The sequence below is a fragment of the Phycodurus eques genome, chromosome 7 (genome assembly GCF_024500275.1).
Source record: "Phycodurus eques isolate BA_2022a chromosome 7, UOR_Pequ_1.1, whole genome shotgun sequence".
NCBI lineage: Eukaryota > Metazoa > Chordata > Actinopteri > Syngnathiformes > Syngnathidae > Phycodurus > Phycodurus eques.
Window position 1 is genome coordinate 19,583,475 of NC_084531.1, and position 22,229 is coordinate 19,605,703.

At 39.8% G+C, this 22,229-nt stretch overlaps 1 protein-coding gene across 1 annotated transcript; it reads right to left on the reverse strand.

The window, feature by feature from the left end:
• Positions 1-5,825: 5,825 nt before the first annotated feature.
• Positions 5,826-21,594, reverse strand: barx2 (BARX homeobox 2). Its single transcript, XM_061681639.1, has 4 exons — positions 21,219-21,594; positions 14,879-15,197; positions 9,030-9,114; positions 5,826-8,098 (listed from the first exon to the last, which is right to left on the reverse strand). The coding sequence occupies exons 1-4, from the start codon at positions 21,403-21,405 to the stop codon at positions 7,790-7,792; spliced, it is 900 nt and encodes a 299-aa protein (XP_061537623.1). The 5' UTR covers positions 21,406-21,594; the 3' UTR covers positions 5,826-7,789.
• Between the last annotated feature and the right edge of the window lie 635 nt (positions 21,595-22,229).

Sequence of the window (22,229 nt, forward strand, 5' to 3'; positions counted from 1 at the left end):
GATGTATACTGTTAACCCTTGAACCAGCAATCAATGACTTCCTTCGCAAAAACCCTGCAGCAAAAACAAGCATACAGAAACACTAATTTATATATATTGTACATATAGAAACATCCACTGTTCGATTTACAAGGAGGTGGGAGGCAGTGTCATCTTCATCAGACAAGGAGGCAGGCAGCTCTGCCATGAGCTTCTAAGTACATTAGGCAAAACGGCCCCTCAGTACATCAACGGGGAAACACTGAGGAATAATTTAGGCATAAAACATATTAGTTTATTAATCCATGATAAGTTGTTCCAATGACATGGCTTGCCTAAACAGAAATATCCAAAGTCTTTTATATATATATATATATATATATATATATATATATATATATATATAGTGCTGCTCCTCATTAAGATTGCAGGGCAGCACCCCAGCGGTGTATACCTTGGACTAGTCTCCAGTCAATTGCAGGGTACATGTAGAAAAAAAAAGGACTCTCCCTCACGTTCACACCTTTGAACAATTCATTGAACCTAATTTATAGTAGGGTCATTTGTTTTTTTGGAATGCTGGAGGGAGCCAGAGAACCTGGACAAAACCTTTGCAAGCACAGGGAGAACATAAAGCCCACACAAGAAGGCTGGAACTGAGATTCAAACCCAGAAGCTCAGAACTGTGACGCTAACGTGCTATCCACTAGCTCACCATGCTGCTGCATACAACATATACTTGCACCTCTTTAAGCCGAGGACGAGACATTATGTTTCGATTGCTGTTTGTTTGATTATTAACCTTGTATGAAACCATGAGATTTCAGTAGGGATGTGGCTGGATCAATCTTTTGCATCTTGAGTGAGATTTCCCCCCCCCCCCTTGCATTAGGGCCAAGTGGGGCAGTGACCACCAAGTTCCAGCAGCAGGACCTGCTGTGTGCGGCAGCTAGAAGCCATTTTATAATATGTGTTACCACCACGTACAATACTGGAGTGGAACATCCACCTCATTGCGACTCCCGAGTCCATCAAGACTATTCAAAGGTTTTGCTGAGTGTGTTATTTCTTCATTGACAGGGACTGCATCATTACACTCCAGCTTTTTTATCTGCCTGCTTGATTCATATACAGCACTGCAGAGTCTGTTCTCATGTCAGCTTGTCAAAAAGCGATATTTCATGTCGTGGCCCTCGGCGTCCAATAGTGATCTATGTACGAGGCGCGCTTTTGTTTCAATGTGAGGCACAGCTTGTTTGTAATTAAAGCAATAATCTCAGTGACACATGCTAACAATGACACTTTCTGCCTCACCGTACGTGGTACGTGCGTGACATATTTGAATTTAAAGGAAGTGCTATACGCCTATATATTTAGTTATATATAAGTTATAAGTTATTGTTCCGACCGAAATACAGTATAAGGTGGACAAGAAAGCCCGAATGTACAGATTAACGAAAAGACATTTCATTACAGTGTATGGAAGTAGTCTCCTTTAAACATTAACAACAGAAGAACATAATGACACAGGTTTGACAACATAGTATAAATAAAAATTGATTCATGCTGAAAACGGCGAGATCCATGACAGCAATGACTTTAGTGAAACTTTGTCAATACTTCCCCTGAAATGCAATATGCTGGTGTAGCCAGCTGATGAAGCTCTATTGAATGTATCAAATGGTTTAAACCAGTGAACCTTTTTAAGGCAATCGTTTAAATGTATTACATTGCTTTAGAAAATATCTCCATTTAAAGTAACAAAGCTGAGCTTAGTTAAAATTTGATTAACATAGGGTTTACTTCCCACAGGCGTCGGTCGTCCTTCTAGGTTTTCACGAAACTATGCATCAGCACGCCTTGTCCGGGATGAGTGGGACAGCCTACAGACACACAGTCAACAATTTTCTCAAAAATTGCCAAATATCGACTTAAAAAAGGCCAACAACTGACCAAGACTAACCCAAGTCAATGCCAGGAATGCAGACCCTGGTCAGCAACACGGCATCCATAAACCATCTCATGTGGATTTAACCAGTGACAGAGCAGTGCTGTGTCTTTAAAGAGTGTCCAGACTGTTTTTTTCCGACTATGCCCTGGACCGGACACTAGCCACATATAAATATGGTACATATAAACAAGCAATCATTCACACTCACGTTCACAATACTTTGAGTTTTCATTTACCGGTAACCGAACATGCACATTTTTGGAATGTGGGAGGAAGCCATGCAGAGTACCCGGAAAAAACCCAGGCAAGCATTGGGAGAACAAACAAGTCATGATGAGTGAAACTGAAAAGCAATATGACACAAAAAGTAATTTTGGGGTCAAATTTATTTCCTTTGGCTATTGACAGCTGGGATGTCAAAAGTCTAAAAGAGTGTAATTGCTGTTCAACCATGACAATACAATATCTGTATTTCAACCCAAGAATGGGTGCAATATAATGTTGGTTTAATAACCCAATTCCCTCCAACATCCTCTACAGTCAATTTGGCTTAAAATCTCATAGCCACCACACATTGTAGTTTTATTACCAACTGAAGCCAAACTGGCGATGACAGAGTTACACATCTTGCTCAATATGTAACCGCCAACGTCACTCAGATGTCCTGTACATGCATTACATGAGGTGACGCAATACCCATGCCTGATGACTGGTACACTGTTAAAAATAAAGACAAAAGGCTACTTTGTGCGCTCCGGAGAACGTATCCACCTGTATTTATTTAGTTAAGTCCTGCTGTTGCTTCCAGTGTCAACATTTAGACACAACTTCCTCTGTCAAGATCGAGCGAGCTACGCCCACTTAGTGTGTCACATTGAGACTAATTGCCTGCACTAAGCTGACAGGTGAAGGTGCGCGATGCATGTCTTAGTGGGTGGGTGGATTTTGGGGAGGGTCGTGGCTCAGGCTTGGCACCACTCCACTCCGGTGACCTGCAGGTGAACTTGGACCAGTACAAAAATAACAGGTGCTCCAATTAGGCCGCCAGTGTGACACTCCAGGGCTCTTTCAGGAAGTCATTCTTACCTTGCTGTACAACAATTAGCCTCGAGGGACTCCTGTAGAGACCTGCAAAGTGCACAACCTTGAAAACTTGCCAGCCAAGACCTTTGCCTGCGTAGGAAATTTTATAGGGATATGTATGCAGTCGTCGCCAGCAGTTGTCACAGATATTTTAACAGTTTTAAAAATGTTGCTGCATTAGTCACACAATAAAGTCCATTAACACTGGTGAAGTTGTAGAGTGGAACTGAATTGTACCCAAATTTTCATGGTTTCCAAATGACTAAAACCTTCCATCAGCGGTATGAGCTTTTAATTTTTGGGGGGAAGGGCGGAGTCATCAGTGGATAGGCCCATCCCATTGTTGATGGTGTCAGTGAGCCTGACCACTTTTCCTCTTGTCGAAAAATGTTTTACTTTGGGGGAAGTTTTCAGGTACTTGGGCACTCTTGGATACTCTGGGGTACCCACATACTTGTTTTTATGATTTATTTATTTTTATATTATAAATATTTGTTATTATTATGGTCACATTAAGACCACTGGCATATCTGATGACATCCGAGGACTGTATTAAAACACTATCAACGCCGAAGAAAAATACTACACTTTGTTTGGCCCATGTTGCAATCTCTAGGACTTACTAGCATACAAATTTTGAATGGGATCCAAATAAAACTTTGACCTATGTATGAGTGTGAATTGTCATGACATAAAACAGGTAAGAATATACTGTATGTGTAAATGAACTATACATTTGAGAGGAACAGAGAAAATACGTGTTGATGTACTACATATCTGACATTCAGCACATAGGATGCAAGATATACAAATGTGTGAATTTCATTAAGTGCTCAATGGATGCTCAGTAGAATGTTAAAAAATACCTATGATGTGTGTAAGTGCCTCCGTTGTTGAAATGCACAGGTATAGGACGCACATTAAGAGTGTTTACTCAAGGCGTTAAAGTGCAGCACACATCACTCTGTGCTAATCCTCACTGTTTGCTTTAGAAATCATCCAAGTCCCCTGTTTGGTACTAAAAATACACTTTAGAGCGTTCTTCGCTTTGCATGGGGTCAGAGTGGAGCCCTTAGGCGCACTACAGTCCATCTATCTGTTGTACCACATGAAGATGATAAATGTCATCACACAGAGTCCTTAAATGCTGTGTTCACTTAAATATATGGCCCACTAGGACAACGTGTCTTCAAAAGTTTTATGTGACATGTATTGATGCACCCTGACGTATTTGGTTAGTCAAATAGAGCTGTGATTTCCAATCACAACCAGTGTGCTGCGGCACATTAGCGTGAAGTGAGCGACCATCAGTTGTGCTACGGGAAATTATCAGAGGTGGTTAGAGGAGCCAAAAATTGTACTCAAGAGTACTGTTATTTTACAATGCAATGACTCAAGTAAAAAAAAAAAAAAAAAAAGTAATCCTTCAGAATAACACTTGAGTAAGAATAAGTGTTCAGTGAAAAAAAAAAAGTTAAAAAAAAGTTAGTTTTAAGTAATTTACGTTCTGATTTATTTAATTTCAAATACCAAATGTACATTAAATGGATAAAAATATGAAATGGGACCATTCAGTCAAATATTGCCCAAGAATCTAACTTAAACCCATATTTTTGTTTCATATAAAATAACATAAACTAAAGGATATTCAGCTGCAAGAAATGATCTTAAATTAACCTTTTGTTTTGTTTACACGTGAAACAGCACAATAGGCTGACAAGACAGCTATTATTAATTATATAATTACGTAAAATTTGATTATCTTGAAGTTCGACAGGGGGATTTACCCACATTTTTCTGTTTCATTATTCTAAAACAATTTTAATTGTGCCAGCTTACATTTTTATCTTCAGTGCTGTGCATACATCGTGCATTCCCTTTCAATAATAAATCCAACAAATGGAAATATGGTACATGGTTGGTAAGCGAAATCGCCTCACAATTCTGAGACTGGATCCTCGAATCCATGCTCCAGCCTTCCTGTGCAAAGTGTCTATGTTCTCACTCATGCAATCAATGAAAACTGACTGCCACTCAGTAGTTTACAGACATCCTCCAAACATATCCTGATCCACTACTGTCTTGTAAGTGGTGGTAATGCATGTTATAAAATTCCACACACAGCAGATATAATAATAATAAATAATATATATATATACATTAATTCATTCGTTCATCTTCCGTTCTGCTTATCCTCACTAGGGTCGCGGGCGTGCTGGAGCCTATCCCAGCTATCTTTGGGCGAGAACCCTGAACTGGTTGCCAGCCAATCGCAGGGCACATATAAACAAACAACCATTCACACCTATGGACAATTTAGAGTCTTCAATTAACCTAACCTGCATGTTCTTGGATTGCGGGAGGAAACCGGAATACCCGGAGAAAACCCACGCAGGCACGGGGAGAACATGCAAACTCCACATAGGCGGGGCCGGGATTTGAACCCTGGTCCTCAGAACTGTGAGGCAGATGTGCTAACCAGTCGTCCACCGTGCCGCCATATATATATATTTAAATACACAGTTATTTATTTATGGCAAGACATAGCGTATTTGGTTCATATTCATGCCGCAGCTGACATGTTGGCCTCTGACTACTGTTCTTTAGGACTTCACTGTAATGTACACTTTACTACTGTGTGGGATTGCGATTGGCTGGCAACTATTCCAGGGTACACCCCACGTCTTCCAGTGTCAGCTGAGACAGGCTCCAGCTCACCCGTGACCCAAATAAGGAAAGCACAAATAGAAAATGGATGAATACTGTAGTGGTAACATGAAGTAAAAGAAAATTTGGAACAAAAATCAAACAATGACTCCTTACTGTTACTTTAATAGGTTTCATGAGAAGGTTCAAATGTAAAAACAAAATTCAATCAATGAAAATGCAAAACAGCAATAATAATAACATGGGAACTTGAATTGGTAACCAATATGTGCATTTAAATATATAAACACACAAACCTGAAAGATGGCAAACAAGCTCTGCAAACAAGCATTATTTACATCAGAAAAATACTGCATTTTTCATATGAATCAATTACAAATACATGTGTTGGATTCATATTCAAGCTGCAAAAAACGCTTGCAAGGCGGAACAAAAGCTTTTGAGGCAAAGTCAGTCACAGACAGTTAAAGACAGCAAAAGCCTGCAGGCTGAAAACGTCTGACACTTTAAATGTTGCTGTGTATCTTTGGCAAAGAGGCTGTAATTTATTTCTTTGGAGAATCTCTGACAGCTTAAAAGTTCCTAATGGCTTTTGAGGCAGAAAGAGGAGCCATCCTGACACCGCAAGAGAAGCAAAAGATCCTGGACAGCTGCAACATTAGACATACAAACTATTTTACTAATCCAAATTTCAAACAGCAGTTAAAAATAATGTTGTATACATACAGATATCAAAAGGACCATATATCTTATAATTTACACATTTCTACAGTATTTGCAGGTACAATGTTAAACAAATATGAAGTATAAAGCTTCCTAGAAGAACTCAAATGACAAGTTTGAAAGTAACTTTAAAATGTACTGTATTTGCTTCCCTCTGCAACCAACAAGGCACTGTAATATTTGTTATGATTTTTTTGGCAGTGAAATAATGCTACATATAGCACAGTAAGGCAAATGCTAACATTTTGGCACATGCATCATGTGAGGCAGCTTGGCGGATCAATATCAGTGAGAAATCATTTAATTCTGTAATAAATATCACTGTGTTGTGACTAAGGCTTCATTGGCCGACTTGAGATAGGACATACACTGCATTTGTAGCAAAACTACCATTGCAATCATTTTCTTTGTGTAAATTAAATTTCTTATTGGTGAAGAAATTGATTTACCTTTTACATCACCTTCACTCATGACGTACAGTACCTTCTGATCTCCACCCAAACGTCAATGTAGACTGAGCAGACGCAGCCTCAAAGGAGCACAACAAACGAATGCATAACTCACAAATTGTACTGCAGTTGCTACGTTTTAGGTTCATTTCGGTCTCCGGCCTGCCCTCCTCAGCACTTTTCCTCAAAACTACATGAACTGCAAGTTGGTATTTACACTCGGCCATTATTTGTACACTTGTGTTTTTTACTCTCATTTTCCACGAGTTGAAGGAGTATACTGTCACTGTCCAATAAAAATCATGAGTCTCCAAATTTTGAGTTTCAAATTTTTTTGAATCCAAAACCAAAATTATTAGGTTGACAGTGGCAGATTCCCTCGACTTGAACTGTGCGCTTTCTAACCAGTGAATCTTTCTCCTTTTAGGACACTGTACTTCAAGCTTCTATATGCTTCTTACCTTGACTTTGCACCCGTTTTTTACTACACCAACTTGTTTGGAGAACAGAAAATACAGTGGAACCTCTGAAGTTGTGAGGCTGAAACTGGTAAACGAGTACTACAGTATATCTGCGCAAGAAAATCATGACGCACTTGAGTATATCTTCTGAGACATCAGTTCGGTGCGCCTCCAAAGGCTTTGTTCCACAGGATTTGCTTTTTCTTTGGCTTTTCTGAGATGTCACCGCTGAGGGACCGGGTGAAAAGAGAAAGAATTGGATCAAGTTTGTCCTTTGTTTTCATAAATGGAATTTGACATCTTTCTTGAAATGGGAGTGAAAACAAAAGTGTTTAGTTAATATATATATATTTTCACCCCTGAAAATATTTGTAGCTCCTCTGATAGCAAACCACCTATGTGTAAAGTGATCATGAGGCACTATTTGTTTGCAGGCTTTGGGGCAGGGGATCAGTCTTTGGTTGTGTTCTTGTTGCTTAGCTCTCTGCATGAGTCTCTGAGGGTATTAGGAGAGGAATCGCCTGCTCTGCGCCCTCCGTCCCCCTTGCTGCACTCTGACGTTGTGGGGTGGGCGTCGGCACGGAGCTTAGTACGTCGGGATCCAGCTGAGGCGCAGTTTCTTCTGCGTGAGCCGGCGTGGCGTTTCCCTCCATCTTTCTCAGCTGCTCCTCTTCTTCCTGCTTCAGCCGCCGCTCCTCAGCTTCTATTTCCTCAGTAGTGGGAATTGAGTTCTTCTTGGGTCGGCCCTTAGGCTTGGTAGGTGCCTCCTGACCTCCTTTGAGCACCTACAAATACACACATAATCTCTGTGGACCGTTCTTGAAATAAATGGCCTCAGTAGTCAAAGGCAGCGAATGCTATATAGTCATTAAGAGAAGACATACATGACTGCTGGATGCCCCTTTTGCACTCATTTATCTTCAGAGTTAACAATCTCACTTGTTGACCTGACCCTCTTTGACAAAGTGTTTGCTCACTTTTGTCATTACCATCACTCACTCCTTCGACCCTGCCCCCACAGGTGCTTCCTAATTACTTCAAGCTGTCCGCTTAACAGATGAAAAAATATGCAAAACATAGTGGAACCGCTAAAGTTGAATGCCAAAAAGGCCGTACAATTTGGAAACTGACCAAAATGTATTGAAGCAAAATACTGTATGCCTCTGAAGTTACAGTACTAGGCCGCATATCACCTGTAATTATTATTATTATTATATTTTATTTTTATGTTATTATTTACCTGATTGGTAATATTTTAACACAGTATAAGTACATTTTATGCTTGTTTTCTATTTTGTATCCCACCTGAAACAAATTAGAAAACTGAGTTATAAATTGAATTCGACTTGGTCAGTCGGTTGTTTGGTGGATGCAGATCTGGCCCATATTGTTTCATTACCAACAGCTGTTAACTTATTCTTAAAATTGATGGTTATTACGGTTTAATTGTCGCATTAAAAAGGAATATATCATTAATAAATGTTTTATAATGGAGACACTTATTTACATTATTTCCATCCATTCATTTTCCGTACCGCTTATCCTCACTAGGGTGTGCTGGCACCTATCCCATCTGCCTCTCGGCGAGAGGCAGGCTGCACCCTAAACTGGTTGCCAGCCAATCGCAGTACATTATTTCCAATGGGAAAATTTGATTCAAACTGTACTTCGACCAGGGTTCTACAGTAGTAGCATATATAATATTGTATCACTTACCATCTTCTTCCACTTCATGCGCCTGTTTTGGTACCATGTCTTCACCTGAAGCTGTGTGAGGCCAAGGGACTGTGCCAAGTCTAACCTGAAATAAAATCAAATGTATCACAAGTGCTGCTTAAAAAAAAAACACAAAACAAACAAACAGTAATGCTATGTTTTGAATCACACTGTTAAGAGAGGTATTCACTTAACAAGAAACATTGTTTCAGCTTTGTTTTGCAGTTCATTAGAGTACCTAATGAAGTGAATGCATTGACTTTATTGCTACACCCAATAGTGCAACTGCTTTCAAAGAGAGTGCCTTTGAATCCGGTATCAAAGACGGCAAGTTAGAAGCTTCTCACACCTGCACTGTTTGAAACATCTGCACCAATATCAGTCATCTCAGTGGCAGCTTGGAGAAAAAGTGGATGCAACCACCACATGTGCATGCTCCATGACTAACAAGGCTACTCGCTCTCGTGTAATCTGATAGCCTTTCATTTAAGAAGGGGAGAAATGCTTATCTGAAAATGAGATTTAGTCTTCTTCTACTCTTTTCAAAGTCTGTTGGAAGAAGGAAATCGTAACAATTGTGTGTGTGTTATTTTTATACTGTGTTCAAGTCGAGACAAAAAAACAAAAAACAAACTAAGTGTCTGTAAGATGAATCACCTCATTTACTGAAGGCTCTTTGTTTAGTGGAAACAATTGAGCCTATTTATTTGCTAACTACTTCCTTTCAGGCTATGACTAACTGTTTAGTCTTGGGTGTAACATCCATCCATTTTCTGAGCCGCTTATCCTCACAAGGGTCGCGGGAGTGCCGGAGCCTATCCCAGCTATCATCGGGCAGGAGGCGGGATACACCCTGAACTGGTTGCCAGCCAATCGCAGGGCACATACAAACAAACAACCCTTCTCACTCACATTCGCACTCACGGGCAATTTAGAGTCGTCAATTAACCTACCATGCATGTTTTTGGGATGTGGGAGGAAACCGGAGTGCCCGGAGAAAACGCACGCAGGCACGGGGAGAACATGCAAACTCCACACAGGCGGGGCCGGGGATTGAACCCCGGTCCTCAGAACTGTGAGGCAGACGCGCTAACCAGTCGTCCACCGTGCCGCTGGGTGTAACATAACATAATTATTTCCGTTGCCATGATGCGAATGATGATCACAGCAGAGATTGGAAAAAAAAATATTGTCTATTTTCAAACAAAAGTGACGATATTTCTTACCTATTCAACACAAAACAGTACCACTGATAATATTATTGTTACCAAAAAAAGAAACACATATTAATCCTCATTCTAAATTGTGACCTTTCATCACCATAGCAACATGGAGTTTCTCCTTGTGCAAATCTTGTGAGGGTTTATCTCTCTGAACATCTAAAGCACAGGTGTGAAACTCAAGGCCCGCATCATTTTATGTAGCCCGCAAAAGCAAATGATGTGCGCCAACTTCCATGATTCTTGCTCAAATCTGAACCAAAATTTCTAATTGTCCTATGTAATAACGTTGAGATATTGTAAACTTTTTTTGAATCATACCCTTTTTACAGTAACTTGAACCATAATTGAACAAGCTTCTGATTATAAAACTAATCATTCCTCAATTTGTTGTGTATATGTAATAATATGATGAGGCGATTAAACATTCATATGGTTTCACAGTCATAACAGCCAACTGAGGGAAACAGTAACTACCGTATTTTTCGGACTATAAGTCGCAGTTTTTTTTCATAGTTTGGCCGGGGTGCGACTTATATTCCGGAGCGACTTATTAACACATTATTATATAATTTCACGTGTTATTTTCACACTGACAACCGCAAGAGGGCGCTCGAGGCTTGTGTATCTGTACCAGCAACTGACAATGAGTCTGACGAAAGCGACGTAGGAGAGGGAGCGGCGCATCGTCTACCTGCGCGAGTTGGCGAAGTTGTTTAGAAGTGAGACCGAGGATGAAGATTTCATTGGATTTAGTGATTTGGAGTGACACTGATGGTTTGGTAAACTTGTTAGCATGTTCTTTATGCTATAGATATCTGAATAATAATATGTTAATATGTTACGTCAACATACCAGGCACGTTCTCAGTTTGTTGTTTATGCATCATGTAACGTTAGCTGAATGTGTTACTTTAGCATACCGTACACCTATTCAGCCTGTTGTTCTCTATTCTATTTATATTTTAAATTGCCTTTCAAGAATAAATGTCTGTTCTTGGTGTTGGATTTTATCAAATAAATTTCCCCCAAAAAATGTGACTTATATTCCAATGCGACTTATATATGTTTTTTCCTTCTTTATTATGCATTTTTTGGCTGGTGCGACTTTTACTCCGGAGCGATTTATAGTCCGGAAAATACGGTACAATGTGGCCCATGACAAAAAGGAGTTTGACACCCAGAATCAACTTCACAAGCAGCTCTTGCTTTTTCGTTGGCTGTTTTTGCGGGTATGTTAAAGAGGGAAGCAATGATGATGACCACTGAGGCAAAAATGGAATGTATCGTGATGTTGGAAGGTAGTATGCGCATCTCAGTCTTGGCTGCTCAGTACAATATGGCTAAGTCAGCAACAGTTTAGAGTATGTGAACGTAATGAGAACAAGAAAGGTTAAGTATAAAATTTATTGTTGGAATGTTTTGATATATTGGAGCATAACACACCCCTCATGAGGGTTTTAAGATTTTGCAGTTAGTTAATCTTCATAACAGTGCTGGAATGCAATATTATTGTCAAGACCAAATTGTGGTCCAGCCATGCGTATACAAAAGGGGGTTTTGATCACTGAGCTGTTATGCCGTTGGCGATGTGATTTAAGTGGAGACAGGGTGACTTTTCCAACACCTCTGGCCAAGTTAAAATGAGATATTTAATATTACAGTGAGGTATTTCCCAACCATTTAGATTAGATACATCTCACTTTCAGTTATAATAGATTTACTCGTGTCAAAATCAGTGCTCAAGCATGCATGTATGCAGGAATGTAAAGTAGTGCTTTTCTATCATATCTATCTATCCATCAATCTAATATTAAAATATTGTCCGACTGTACATCAAGGCCTAAAAATGGTATTAAAAACATCGAGGAGCTACAGATTTAAAAAAAGTGGCGTCGTTTACCCCATTTTATTGTATGAAGCTAAGTGTGTATTATATACACCTGCCCGTATTTGAAAGATTTGACGTAATTCGCTTTAATACATTTGCTTGCATTGGCCTAAGTCCCCTTTTTTCATGAATACGGCTGTGTTTCTTTTTTCCCTCTTCTTCTTTTTTATTTTACCATTAAAGAGCTCGGGGGTGAAAACATTACTCTTGTCTGAACTAGAATGCTGAGGTAATACTATGGCTTGGCCAAAATTCACATTACACGAGACATTACCCACGGGACAAATAAAAAATTACGACGTTAGCTTAACCACCGCTTGATAATTGCATTTGCGGCTTTGTGAAGTGAGGTTGTGTGTATGTGCATGTTGTACTTTGGAAATGTACTCTATGCCAGATATGCAGGTTATCAAAATGTCACATTTAAGTAATGCTCATATGCCAGGGGAAACACTCTTCCATCAGGTTAAAGAGCAAAGTCACTTGTATATAGATTTTTTCTTAGCTGTATGGGTTGCATGTTGATAATTACTAGTTAAAGCATTAGCACCTGCACATGTATTACAATTCTGCCTTTGCATAGATACTAACTAATGCTCAGTTTGGATTGGCACCACCAGAGAGACAATAATGTCGCTATATTTAGGGAAAGGAAAGGAACCATATTTCACTGATGGTGTATTGTTCCACCAATTCCAACCTGCAATTGCCTTGGGACCAGTCCCTGATTTACCCCCCCGCTACACACACGCATACACGCACACACGCACACACACACACACACACTCACAAAATCCCATGCCTCCCACCCAGAGTCAACTGGGATAGGCTCCAGCATTATAGAAAATGGACATGATCAGGCCTTCTCATATGGCCGAGATGGCATTCAGTCAGGCAGCCCATTCAATGTCTATGAGAGGCTAACATGCACAAGCTAAGCGGCAGTCGCGTGGTAGGCGCGCCCTAATTTAAATATATTCCGGTACCTGTCTCCACGCCAACTCTCAGGTTTAGGGAGTAACAGAATACGTGTAAGGTGTTACGTAATTGGGATACATAAAAGAGGTAACTGTCTTTCACTGCAATTGCATATAAAAACACATCATCAGACACAGGTAGCAAGCTTTAGTAAAAACAGGGATTATTTCTCAAGACTACAATTTGAATGTGGTAAAAGCCAGTTGTTGATTTGAGGCATATATAGGCTGCTTTCAAGATAGCGAACAGCCCTTATTTTGGATAGGTTGTCACAATATTGTTCAGTGGGCCACCTTAAAGCCACTCGCATGGTCTTACACACAATATTGGGAGAAAACCAAGTAATCATTACCACAATTTGGGCCACTGGAGATAACATTAGCTTTTAAATTATGTTGATGAGAAAAGCCGGCGTGGGGGCATAATGACATTAGGAACTGACCTTGTTGGGCTTTCCAAAAGTGGCCACTTTAAAAGTTGCATGGGGAAAAGGAGTGAGTGGCAACTGTTTGGAACTTATTCAGTGAATGACTTATTTATCTTAAATAATATTTAATATAGAAAAGTGTGAGTAGTCAAAGTTATCTGGACTGCTACAGGGTAGCTAGGTGTGAGCTAGCGTGTTTGTTCGTGTGGGCATGTGTGTGTGTGTGTGTGTGTGTGTGTGTGTATCGTGGTTGTTAGCTTCCTGGAAAGGAAAGCACAATTTCTACAAATTTTTTTTTTTTTTTTTATTTCCCTCGTTATAACACACCACTGGGTCATGGGAATAGGTTTCAAAAACACCGTTATGAAGCTAGGCAGCATGGTGGTATAGCAGTTTGGGATCCATGACGGGGGTCATGTTTTCTTGGATTTGACTTTTTATTTTCATTTATGTCAAAATAAAAATGCCATTTTATTTCAGTTTGTGTTTTTGTTGTTATGAATGGAAAGAACATTTTGCTTTGAATATTTCAGTATTACCACATATGGCCTGACCGACCGACCTTGATAAATGGACCGTTGGCTCATTGAAAATTTCTTTTACTGCCCATTAGGATTTGTATTTGAGTACCCCTGAACTGAAGTAACCTTAATTTGATAATTCCATTACACTGTTTGGTGCTTTATAGCAATTTGTATGTTTTCTAATGATGTGAAAGGTGCTAGCGAATAGCAATAGAGCGAACTCCGTGACACATGCAGGATAGCACTGAAGTGTCGATGCAACATAACCGAGCTTCAGTAATAGTCAATGTTCCCACAGAGCAGAGAGAATATATGCCTGTGAGTATTGTTGTGTACTCTGTATGTTTTGCTGTACGCTGTGTTTGAAAATAGTAATTGTTTGTAGTCATTTCTGTGAGCCCATCTATAGCTTTTTGCCTTGTATGTTAGCATTAAGATAGCAGACTTCTGTAAAATGAAATTATGGTTTGGTTTAGTTGAACATTTTGATGTTTAAATATATCATATTTAATTCTCTCTTTGTTTTATTTCATTTTTACATTCAAATTCATCTAAGAGCGACAAAAAACAGCTTGGAAAAAAAGCACACTTTGCTTTTATTTGGTGAACAAGCTCTAAGCAAAACTTTAAAAGGGGTGTTTTAATCATTTTAAATGTATTTAAAGCAGGTGGGAAGGTAAAAACATTAAAATACATCTTTTCATGTCATATATTTCACCTATTGCGGTGGCTGTGGATTTTACCCCTTGTAATAAACTAGGTTTCACTGTACAGTTATTCTTATAACTTCTTCTTATTAACTACACTGACCTGTCAGGTGTGGACAGATACTTCTGCTTCTGGAACTTCTTCTCGAGCCCCATTAGCTGCAGCTCCGTGAAGATGGTGCGGCTGCGACGGGGTTTCTTCAGGCGGGGGGTGCCGCGCTCTGTCTCCGAGTCACTGCTGATACTGAGGGGCGTTTGGCTGGGCGACGGCTCGGAGCCTCGGCCGTGCTGCGACGACAGCAGGGGCAGGTGGGGTGGCACTCCGCCCGGGGATGGAGGTGTGTGTCCGAGGTGGCCTGGGTGGTTGGGAGGCTGCCGTGTGATGACCGAGAGGAGTGGGTAGGCACGTAGTGAAGAGGAGCCTGCGACATCACACACACACACAGACACCCACACACAAACACACGCACTATTTAAGTCACATATAACAATGTAATAAACACTGGAGCAAAAGATGAGAGCAGGGTCAATCACTGTAAGTTTTAAGGAAGCTCTTATCCTGTTATCGACCGTGTGTAATTGCTCAATTATTAATTGCCCAGCATTTGCTGTGAAAAGTGTTTTACTCTTGGCCTTGTTCTTGTAAAGGGCACTGACCTCGATGACGCAGGCTTGTGTTTTACACCATTCCCCTTGACCCTTCACATGAATGATTATTTTGTAGATCACGTTAAATATGAACAGGTGACGGGATGATGTACATGCACACACTCAATCAGCTGTAATAAAACCTCAAAAAACAAGCCAAACACTGTCCGATGTATTAAACTGTAAATGTATTTTTTATTCTCTCTCTCCTGTGATCTCTCACTCTTGTATGCAGTCATGCAAGTGCACACATATTCAAACTTGCCCTCTGTCAGAGCACACAGAAGGCGCAAGACGCCAGAATCAATAAAAAGTAACACTTGTCTGGAGCCGATCGGAGGGAAGCGAACGGGGTGAGCAAGATTTTAATTGAATGGATGTGGTGGGTCAATGGAAGTTAATGTCACACAGTATCTGCTAGAAACAACAAAGGCCTCACAAATAACAAAATAACAGTGATCTTCCAAGAAAAATCTATTAATGGCAATAAAAGGTGCTTATAGGAGTATTACTGACAAAACTAAATGTGTGTACACACACACACACACACACACACAGGCAGCACCGTGTAATTGTGGTCAACATGTCTGCCTCACAGTCAAGACGTTCGGGGTTCTCCCCCTGCTGCCATGGTATTTGTGTATATGTGCCCTGCTATTGGCTGTTGACCAGTCGAGGGTGTACCCAGCCTCTCTCCCAAAGTCAGCTGGGCTAAGCTCCAGCTCACCCAGGACCCTTTTGATGACAAGCGCCTGAGAAAATGGATGGATGGATGGATGGATGGATTAAATTCACACATACACACAAGGTTGTATGTAATGTTGTGGCAGAAGAATATAAATCCCCCACTCATCCACCAATGTTCCAGCAAAGTGTCATCAAATCTGACTCTTTATGTACTGTATTAGCGTTCAAAAAAGTCAGATGACAAATAGGGGCACTTAGAGGAAGAACAAGCATGCCTAGTCTTGCAGTGTAGTAAGGGCTATAAAGATGCTTACATACACTGTATAATCTGCACAGACATACATTACAAGAAACGAAAAAGCATACATGACAATGGAAGTTGTCATGGAGAGCATGTATGCTCCATACAAGCATGTATATAGGCACACTTGCTTGCACACACACACACACACACACACACATACAGTACATACAGACACAGATGCACACATACAAAAACAAAGAGACAGTGCCTGCAGCTGACGATGACATCATGTTAAGGTGCTGAGGTCATACTAATCCTCCCTCATGAGATTGCTGCCGTTACAACAAGCCGAGACAAGATCTTTTTCTTTTCTTTTTTTCGTATTTATGTGCACAGCTACTAGTTACATTTTAGCACAAAGTGTTTCTCACAATAAATCACCTCTGTTGACACCTGTGATATCAGGTAATAACCATATGAGTTGTATTGCTACCTAAATGGTTGACTAACACAAGGGAGATTTCATTTGTGTTGGGACACAGGGGGGAGGGGCAAAGAGAAGACGTCTTGTCAGCAAAAGGCTTGATGTTTGAGTGACAGACACACAAAGAAAAAGCAAAAGAGGAGAATGTTAGAGTCGCTGGTGACTTTCCACTGACAGCATGGCCGTCTCTCAGGAGCTCACATCTGACACGCTGTTGACAAGCGCCACGTCCTGTCAATAGGCTACAAATAAACTGTTTAAGGAACTGCAAAGAGCACAAGTGCAACAGATACGCTTGATAATCAAGGTCGCTATGTAAGAAATGCTTACGGTAACCATTACGGCTAAGAATAGATCAAGACGTTCAATTTCCTTTTTATTACAGACACTATGAACAACATTTCCTCCATTGGACGCATACATACTTGTTAACTGACTGTTCTTACAACAATTTAGAAGGGAAGCATACAAAAAGTTAAGCACTGTGTTATATTTGAACTTGACTATTTTCCAACGGTACACTTGAACTGCAAGTGTATGCATGTTAGACTGTGCCAAACAAACATTAAGACTCATAAGATTGCATCATATATATTATGCTAATATTCTAGTTATTCAAACAAACCACCCAGATTATTTTCATCCAGTTTAAAAGTATGCACCGACAAATTTGTGAGTTCTTAGTGTTATTAGAAAAACAAAAATTTCTAAGGGGTGGGGGTATGGGGAATAAAAATAAAAAATATCAGGGGTTTTTGGTGGGGATGAAAAAAATCTATTTGTATATAATCAAACCACGTGTTTAAATCTGGAAAGCAGAGAGAGAAAAAAATATATATATATATTTACTAAGGATGAAATGAATATAGTGTACAATCTTCCGAAAAGCAAAGAAAATACATGTGTTATTGTTATTATTTTTGGGCATGGATAAAAAAAAACTAAAAAAAAATAGCCTTAAAAGCTTAATCTAGTTAGGTGGTTTAATTCAAAAAGTGAAACTCATATTATAGATGCAGGACACACACTCAGAGTGAAGTATTTCATGATTTTGTTTGTAATAAGGCGGCACGGTGGACGACTGGTTAGAGCGTCAGCCTCACAGTTCCTAATTTGTGGAAACTACTCTTATGGATGCCAGAAGTCATGCTCAACAAAATGAATTCAAATGTGGGATTAAAAAGTGACACAGTTCTGAGGACCCGGGTTCAATCCCTGGTCCCGCTTGTTTGGAGTTTGCATGTTCTCCCCGTGCCTGCGTGGGTTTTCTCCGGGGACTCCGGTTTCCTCCCATATCCCAAAAACATGCATTAATTGGTGACTCTAAATTGCCCGTAGGTGTGACTGTGAGTGCGAATGGTTGTTTGTTTGTATGTGCCCTGCGATTGGCTGGCAACCAGTTCAGGGTGTACGCCGCCTCCTGCCCGATGACAGCTGGGATAAGCTCCAGCACGCCGCGAACCTAGTGAGGAGAAGCGGCTCAGAAAATGGATGGATGTTTGTAATAAATACTGTACGTATAATTTTCAATTAATTTAGATTATAGCTGACAGCAAACAAAAACCCCAAATTCAGAGAAATATACCTGCATAAAATTATTAAATCCTATTATGATTTCCTTGTTCCTTGTGAAATCCTTGTGAGAACAGGCTTGTATGTATATATATATATATATATATATATATATATATATATATATATATGCATATTTATATTTTATCTGTATACAGTACCATCAATACTTGTTACTTTATTTATTTCTTTACTTTTGGCATTTATGCTAAAACATAGTTTATTTACATGTTTATGGTATTGTTCAGTGCAATTTTCTGCTTGAATTCAAATATTTTCTAAAATAATTTGTGGAAACTACTCTTATGGATGCCAGAAGTCATGCTCAACAAAATGAATTCAAATGTGGCATTAAAAAGTGAATATGACAATATGCCACGGAGCTTTTACTGTACTCCAAGAATGTTTCACAAAATTGATGAATTGATGAATTGAATTAATTAATTTTGATTCAGCTTCGGGACACAAAGGAAAAAGTCATTCTTAGAAATGCACATGATTGAATTAACTTTTTATTTGACAAAGCCAAATCTAAGTGAAAACAAAGAGCATACTGTTGTTAATTAAATGCCTTTAAAACACAAATAATTGTGTCTCAGATCAATGAATAGCTCTTGTGCTACGGTACTTGGTTGTTTGTGTCGAAATCTTTACTGAAAGGTTTGTGTGTGTGTGTTTGTGTGTGTGTGTGTGTACGTGTGCATGCGTGTGTGTGTGTGTGTACTTGCCTGCATGTGTTGACATGGTCATAACCAAGCCTAACAAGGCAGCATTTTGTTTAATGGCAGGCTTTATTGTTTAACACAGAGTTGGGGTTTAAAATGGGATTAAATCTCTTTTGCTCGTCTGGATTTCACTTTAAGCCTATACAAAAACCCTCACACACACACACACACACACACATGAACGCATGCACAAACAAACTTTTCTTGTTTTGATTGGATTTTTCACCATGATGTCAATTGAGATTAGGCCACAGAGGCTGTTAATCTCTCGCAACTAAAAGCCCTGCCCCAAGTCTCCAATATGAAATATTGCATGCTGTCATTATGTTGTTTGCTTCTTAGAATGCATTACCTGATCTATGTTAAAATATAGAAAGTGGACTGAGGAAGTAGCAAGGGAATTGATAAGCAACCCACAAGCAACAATTGGTTATCAGCGCCTTACGGCCACATTCTTTCGACACCTGTGTCATTTAGCGGCATCTGCTGGTAGTCAGAGATCATGACATCCGTCAAGTCCTCAAATTCAGTGCAAACTTTCACTGCTGAGGCCCACATTACGCTGACAGCTTCTATATCAAGCCCTTAAGGCAATAGATGTTGGGGAATATAGTGTGTCTCACACCCCCGCAGATCCAAATAAGTGGGCACCGTGTCCCAATGCCCTGAAGCGGGTTACTCTAGCCATCGAAGCGGTGTGGTGCCACCCATAGTGCCCTCTCGCATACACCATAAAGCAGGGATGAGGGGATCACTCCTCCTATTTTTGTATTCCCCCATCACCACCAACACTGTCATCATTAAATTGCACCGGTTATTATTGCAGACTTTAGAGCAATTATCTTTAATGGTTCGTAGAGCAAACAGTAGCCGTTGACTATATGACCGTTGTATCTGTATATGTATCTACATAGTGATATAGCTATGTAGCTATATAGTAATGTATCTAAGTCTATATATCTATATATCTAAATGCATTTTGATCTATCTAAATGTATTTATATCTATCTATCTGTCTGTCATTTGTTGAAGTAGGAAAGTGGACAACATTCAAATTGAACAAATTTGTAACATTGAATACGGTATTGAGATGATTTTTCAGTTTGCCTTTTTGTAGCTATTTTAAAGAGTTTGGGGTAATGTCTCCACATTTTTAGCAAGAAAGGTTGCAAACAATTTTAATTAGTATATTATGTAATGTAATGCAAATTTCCTAAATCTGTTCGAGGCTTAATTAAAACGGAAAATGTCTTTTTTTTTTTTTTTTTTAAATGGCTTAGAAATCGTTTCTTAGTTACATACTCTAAGCCAGTGATTTTTAACCAGTGTGCCATGAGCGCTCTTCAGGTGTGCCGTGGGAAATTAGACAATTTTACGTAATTGCTCAAAAGATGATTTATTTCCAAGAAATAATGTATCTTTGTTCATCTACTTGTGAGTTTGAGGCATAGTGACAGACAGAACAAATGCATGCTCTTCTATTAGACGGCAGGAGGTACATACATTAATTAATGTATCCAGTTTTTGTGACATTTATGTTTATTGGTGTGCCGTGAGATTTTTCAATTGGAAAATATGTGCCTTAGCTCCATAAAGGTTGGAAATCACTACTCTAAGCTATCATTCCTTAACATAAATTGACATGACGTACATACAGTCGTCTATCATCCGACAGGGATCACGTAACTGCCGTGATTTTAAAACTAAAGTAAAGTCACTTTGTACGAAAATGTTTTGGCCTCATCGGAAAAGACAAATTATATAGATTAAAATGCTAGTTGGGTTCAATTGACGAAATAGAAGCAATAATTAGCCCAAAGGCACAATGAGGAGCTAAAAATGTTTAATTTCAACCGGTTTACATTAGCCAAATGTATGTATTAAACACGTCACCTCTTGTATACATCATAGTTTTTGTCTAGATAACATTAAAATGCATTCAATATTAAATTTGCTTCGTGCGTGAAAGTGAGCCAAGCGCCCATTACACGCTTAACCCGCAATTCCGTCAACTATTTGAAGTTCACCATGAATGAATCGGGTGCGTTCAAATGAGTTTTTTTTCTTTCTTTTTTCTCCTTACCGGAACAAGAGTGAAGAGGCTTCGGTCGGACGATGAGCGACGGGCACACGGAGCAGAGGGAAAACTTCTCAAAATAATCACAAGCCTCCTTGGAGAGGATCTCGTCGATCATGAAGGTCTTGTAGCGCCGCCTGGCAGCCTTCAGCTGGCCGGGAGAGGAGAGCCTCACCTCGGCTTGACAGTGCATGCTGGCTGGCTTCCTGGGTGGGAAGTGTCGAAACGAGGGCAAGAAGACTTTGAAGTGGGGAGCGGGAGAAGACCACTGTGCGCACTATGCTGCAACGCCACCTCAACTACTGCGCTCTCATTGTATGGCAAGAAGATTCGTTGGAGGCTGAGACGTGCACTAACTCACATCCACTTCTATATAAACCAACACATAGCTCTCTCTTCTCTCTCTCTCTCTCTCACACACACACTCTTCTCCATCTGTTCCCGCCCTCCTCTGTATGATGGACTGTCCTGACTGAAACCAATCGCGGATCTCCATTCAATCGTTCCTTTTTTTTCTTTTCCTTTTTCTTATTTTGTAAAATTGAAAATAATGCACTCGTTTGGCGTGAATTCCGTTCCCCCGTCTGATTTAGTCGTTCAAACAATTGTACGAGGATTAATAGGCCCACTTCAATATACCGTAGGTATAACTGCACAATGTAATGATGCCAGGTATGGGGGGGACTGGAGTCAAATGGTTTGACTCGAGTCGACTCAAATTGCCAGTTTTATGACTTGCAACTTGCTTGCCAGATACTTAAGACTTGACGTGTCATTAGACTTGGTAACCAAGAGACGACTTGACTTTGACTTGAACTACATGACTTGACAGGTCATCTCGTTTAAAGTTAGAAATCTGTATTTTAATTCTGACAATTTCCCTTTTCTTTTTTTTTTTTTTTTTTGAAAGTAAGAAAGAAACGGGTCATTCAACTGGGCAAGAAAGTCTGCATTGTTGCGCAGTTGCCAGTGTGAAGTAGCCACCTGCATGAACAAAGATGGAAGGACCTCCAAAGA